At 45.1% G+C, this 6000-nt stretch overlaps 1 protein-coding gene across 1 annotated transcript; it reads left to right on the top strand.

The window, feature by feature from the left end:
- Positions 1–4850: 4850 nt before the first annotated feature.
- LOC124649261 lies at positions 4851–5873 on the top strand. Its single transcript, XM_047188914.1, has one exon. It carries the CDS (start codon positions 4917–4919, stop codon positions 5604–5606), a length of 690 nt encoding a protein of 229 aa, XP_047044870.1. The 5' UTR covers positions 4851–4916; the 3' UTR covers positions 5607–5873.
- Positions 5874–6000: the final 127 nt, after the last annotated feature.

Genomic DNA, 6000 nt, shown 5'->3' with positions numbered 1-6000 from the left:
AGAGAGGATGGAGACTTGGCTCTGGTTGGGGAAGAAGATTGAATCTTCTCCCTACCCCAGCTGAGCCGGTTTGTATACCCCCCACTTAGCCGCCCTACCTGAATATCTGGCCCTTTTGGACTGGACTTTCGGGCCCTTGACAGAGGAAAAATCCTTCAAATGATGGGTATATTTGGAGTAGAGTGTTTTCAGATTTTGGGAGATTGGCTTAGGTTAGAGGTGGTCACTGGTGAGAGGTACTAATTATCTAAGATTGCAAGAATCAAAAGAGAGAGCCCAATCTTGAATAAGTTTCCCCCAATAAAAAAAACACGAAAAATGAAGAAGCAAATGAAAGCGAATAAAAGAGAACCAAAAGGGAATGAAAGAGAAAGCAAAAAAGAACAACAAAGACTCCACAAGGAGGAGGTTGGTGTCCGAGGCCACCGTGCTTGAGTATGATAGCGTGAGGTTGCAAATATGAATCTTGGACTCACAACTAAGACTCAACATTGAAACTCGTTTGCCACTTGAATGACCAATAGAGAATGTTTTGGTTAACTATATGCATAATGGGGGATGAATAGCTCAATACTTTAAACCGTACTCCCCATATGGTCATGCCTACCTCCCAACACAAGATATATGCTATAAGTTGATGGTGCAGGTGCACGGCAGTCAAGCAACATTCAACGAATGTATGATCTTTAGTTCATGTACGCTTGCATTGTTGCATCGGGGAGGGGGGGTCGATTATCCGGCTTAAGTTGGCCCGCCCACCTCGGATCTTTCGGGTTAACTTCTTCAGTGCCCAGGCTGGATAATCCGGCCCTATCATCGGAATATTCTTTTTATTGTGAGGGAATATTCCCTTCAGCTCTCCAACTGCGCAACTCGCGAAGTCCCCTATTGAAGGCCGGAAGTTTTCTTCATCCGGGGGCCGGATGGAAAAACCATCCGCCTCTCTTGTGTCCACGCGTGCGAAATCCCCTGGTGGGGGCCAAACATTTTCTTCATTCGGGGGCCATGTGGAAAAACCATCCCCCTTTGTGTCCTTAGCCGCTTCAGCCTTCAGGGGTCGGATGATCCGTCCGCGTAGGGGTCGGATGATCTGGCCTGGAGAGATTTCCAGCTCCATCTTCAAATCGTCTAGATCAAACATACTCTCCTCAACATGTTCATTTCCACCGAATGTAAAGACCACAAACCTAGCTCAAAAGAACTAGATAACAAAAAGGTGTGTCATCATCCATAGTGCTAAAATTAATTCCTACACACTTGAGCATATATGATAAAATTCCCATTCGAGTATTGTGATCAAACACACAAAACACTAGGGATTTAGAGTATGCTCTTTCAACCATTATGAAAATGGTACCATCTAGCCGATGGTATCAATCCCTGGACCACATTTATGAAGAAAATACACAACCCTAAAGACGAGAAAGAGACTAGGCTTACTAAGGAGCAAGAACCTGGTAGGAAGCACGTGGAGCGGGCATTTGGTGTGTTGCAATCTCATTGGGCTATTGTTCGGCATCCTTCTAGAACATGGAGCTACGGGACAATGTGGGACATCATGACTGCTTGTGCGATCATGCACAACATGATCGTTGAAGAGGAGTGCGATGGATATGTATGCCCAAGGGTGGGACTTTCAGAATGAGTTGGTTGCGCCTGAGCCCAGACCATCGACAGACTTGGTTGAATTTCTTCAAGTGCATCATGAACTACGAGACCATGTAACTCACAGTACATTCCAGAAGATTTACTCCAACATATGTGCAACCATGCAGGAAACCAATAGTCCTTTCCTATTTATTCTATCCAATTTCAAATGATTGTAATAAACTATGTGGTACCAATGAATTTGTCTTTGTTTTATGAACTAGTATGCTATAGTATTCACAATATTTTATGTGTGCAAAATATCCTAAAACTATGTGAAATTGCCACACACAAAAATCATCCGCGGACCAAAATGGGCGCCCATGGGTGCACTACCACCCGCAAACGGACCAAAACTGACAGTTTCAACGTCCCAAATGTGGATCACAGTTAGAGATGCCCTAACATGCCAAAGACAGTGAAGATAATGTTGGTAGAGGGAAAAAATTAATGTCCTCTTTATTTTAGGGACTCGTTTGCACAGCACGGACCTTGACTTTAGATACAACCCTTAAAATGCTTTAAGGGTCATGCTTGAGATGCTCATAGATGATAATTGACAAAGTTAGACATGTTTTATTATAGGATCTTAAAAAATCACTATATTTAGAACCGAGTAAAACGATGCTACAAAGATTGCGTCGATTTTGATTTTGATCCAACATTTTGACCACCATTAATAGTAACATTGATTGTAGCAAATATATTACCGGTGAACTTTATATACAACAAGGTAAATCGATATGTGAATCATATCAAATATCCTTACTATATACTCTAGAAAATAATATGGTCTTTAATGGTAGACAAAATTATAAGATTTAATATCGTGCGAAGGAGCTTTTACGAACTAAATCTAATTGATGCTACAATATTTATCATGTATCTTTTGATTCGCTCGAATATCACAGTATAGTTTAGAAAATTCTAGATGCATATCCTTTTCTACATAGTCACCTACCCTCAAATAAAAGAGATCCTACGGTGTATAAAACGCGAGCCGTACTTTGATAAAACATCCTAGTCTGAGAAATAGGTAGAACAATATCCTACTTTTTGTCTCCACTCCGTCTAGACATCCCACTTTGCAAGTATTCCACCTATATATTTCCCTTGATTTCAGCGATCTTGTATTGTAAAACTTTGTCATGTTCTCTAGTTTTTGTTCTTCGGTGTTGCAAAAAAACTAGCTAACGTGAGAAGATGCCATCATGGGATTCATTTCAGACTTCCTCCCAGGAAGATGATAAATGGGAAGCGCAGGGTTATAGCCCATCCTCTAGGCCGAAAGGGGGGAGAGCTCGTGATGACGAGACTAGTTCGGAGGATGATCAAGACAATGAAAGCCATCAGTCCATGAGCGAAGAGATTGAATCCAGTTTAAGGGAGACGCCTTCTGTGAGAAGTACCCCTAGGTTACGGAAAAAGGGGAAGACAAAGCAAATCACCAAAAACCATTCTGGCCTATCCCTGATACCCAATAAATGCTCCCTAAGTTACAAAGGGAAGGAAGTAGTCGGAAGCTCTACTCCCATTGGCATATCTGCTATCAAGCATGTGCCCGATTATGCCCCATCTATCCGCGGCAACAAAGAGGTTACAGTATCGAACGAAGATATTATGAAAGCTTTGTCGCAATTTTCACAAAATTTAGGAATGCTATGCTCAGCTGTGAGGACAACTGACGAAAAAGTTGAAGCTCTAGCAAAGAAGATCTCAGATCTAAATGACTCTCTCCACAAGCCTGCACGACCACCATCCAAGGATTAGGCCTAAATAATTATATTTGGTACCTACCTATATTTTTCCAAGCTTATGTAGGGTTAGCGTTGTATCTTGCATTGCATATTTCCTTTTTTATGCACTTGTCGTCTCCCTTTAGTTGCATGTTTATTTTCTGTAATTCGTGTTTCGGAGTGTCATACCAGCTGCCTAGAGCATGCAATGGATTGTATCCCTTGACGTGAGAGATGAATATTATATATGATTATTATCTTTAATCATCGTTATTTAACATTCTAGTGTGGCTACCCTCTTCAGTTAACATGATTATTTGTAGGTGATCAAGGTTCCACCATCATTGTAACTTTAAGCACGAGTCTTCTAAAGTGGAAGTGTAGAATCAAACATAGTGACTTAACGATTCTTAGCTTAAGATTCTTTGGAGGAGAATACATAATTACTTATTGATGACATATCCATGGGAAATTGGCAATTAATCATCTTATTAAATAAATACTACAAAATATGTTTAGGAAAGCCAACTAGATAAGTTGCATTTGCAAATCTTAGGAGTATGATGGATGATGGGGAGTGTATTGTAACATTCTTCCTTTACAAACATTTATCTTAGGAGTATGTGTTGTCTACATATTACTTTTGCAACTCGATCTTTATATATACCAACAAAATTGAACACATAGGCATGGCTAACATTGCAAATTTTAAACCATGTGCTTCCGCTTCAGTGACAATGAGTATTTGTTGGAATTTCTGAAAAAAGGACTCCAAGCTAAGGATATGTCTCTTGGGAGTAAAGTTTCTTCTGCTGAGCCGGAATGGTAGCAACTGCTCAGGGGGTACCTCGACGACGCCAAGCTTCCTTTCGTCGGTGTTCAAGATTTCTCTTTAGTCATCATCCCAGGAGTAAATGAATGTAAACAATCTTGGAAAAGACAGAGAGAACAGGGCATCTAACGTCATAGTACGAGAGCAGCTACACTGAAGTTTGTGTACTTTAGGATATTCCAATGTTTAATTGTGCAAGTGTCACGAGCTATGTTTTAGGTCTCTCCCTATCATTATTTGAGTACTAATTAAGACCGATTATGAAAGACGATTGAAGGAGAAAAAAGAAGACATTGCTGCTCGATATGCATGGCAAGAAATGGGGAGGAGAAGAAGGCATTGCTGCATGATGTGCATGAATATCCTAAGAGTATATGTTAAAGAAGATTATTGTTAAACCATTAGAATATGTCCTAGGCGACTCTAATCTAAAGAAAAAGCAAAAAAAAAAAAAAAACATGTGAAAACTGAAAAGTAGGGGAGGATCATCATGGTTGGATGGTGCCGCGCGGCCGAACGTTGGTGGAAGAAGCAACCACGGCCGGGTCCCTGCCGCGGCAACAGAACCGACGCGGGAACGAGTGGAAAAGGCCCGGTTTTTCGCCGTCACGGCCAGGGCGGAGACCCAGCCTTTATCCCCCGGGCGCCGTCCGTCTCTTAAAACCCGCGCCTTTGACTCGCTCGACCACGCGTCCTCTCCCATGGTGTCCGGCACTCCAGATTCCAAATCCGGCAACCGGATCGGCGAATCCAGGCAGCCATCGTCGCCCAGCAAGCAGTCTCCGGCGGCGAGATCGATGACTGCCGGCGGCGCGGGCGCGGTAAGGCGGGCGGTGGACAGGGCGTGCGCTGGCGCGAGGGCGGCTCGGCGCGCGCTGACCCGGTTCGCGCCGCGGCCGTCGGCGTTCGGCGCGGCGGCGGACGCGGAGGCCGCGGCGGTGCGCGGGGTCCGCAACGCGCGCACGTTCCGGTACCACTACGCGGCGCTGCAGTGGGCGCTCCTCCTGGCGTCGCTGGCCGCGGCGGGGCACCGGGCGTCGGTGCTCTTCCTCATGGCGGCTTCCAAGGTCCTGATCGTCTGCGTGGGCTTCCTCGGGGCGTTCCCGCGCTTGGCGCTGCTCCGCCGGCTCGTCGCCGCGGCGTTCGTCGCGCTCGTGCTCGCCGACATCGTCGCGGCCGGCGCCGTCGCCAACCTGATGGCCGCGCTGGCCGTCGGCGTCCCGGTCATCGTGCTCCACGCGTCCTTCCGCGTCCGCGACGACCTCGAGGGGCCCTCTCCGGAGAACGGGGAGGAGGAGGAGGCGGCGGTCGTGGAGAAGAAGGAGGACGGCGACGTCGAGGCTGGCCCCACGCGGCGGTCCACGGCGGTGACCCCGAGATCGCCAAAGTGACAGAATACCGCGATCTAGCTGGCTAATCGATCAGAAAATTCAGAGGCCTTGGTCAAAATTGTCTCACACCCTTGACTGATTCTTGATGATAATTCAATCATCTGGGCATATAGTTTTTTGGTGAAGTTTCCAATCGAGCTATATATAACAACTATAGACGAAGAGTGAGGATTAATCAACTCTATTTTAATGCTATGACAAATCTTTGATGAAATATACATTTACCGGAAAGAACTGAAATACAAAATGCATGATTTCTTGTCGCAATTTGCAGTGACAGCATTACTCTTTGAACATTCAGAGGCCTTGGTCAGAACTGCCTCCCTCTCATGACTGCTTCTCGGCGACGATCCAGTCTGATCTGGGCGTATTCTTTTGATGAAGTTTCCAACAG

Source organism: Lolium rigidum, chromosome 4 (assembly GCF_022539505.1).
Source record: "Lolium rigidum isolate FL_2022 chromosome 4, APGP_CSIRO_Lrig_0.1, whole genome shotgun sequence".
NCBI lineage: Eukaryota > Viridiplantae > Streptophyta > Magnoliopsida > Poales > Poaceae > Lolium > Lolium rigidum.
Note: the sequence above shows the minus strand (reverse complement) of the source record. Positions and strands in the feature narration are given on the sequence as shown.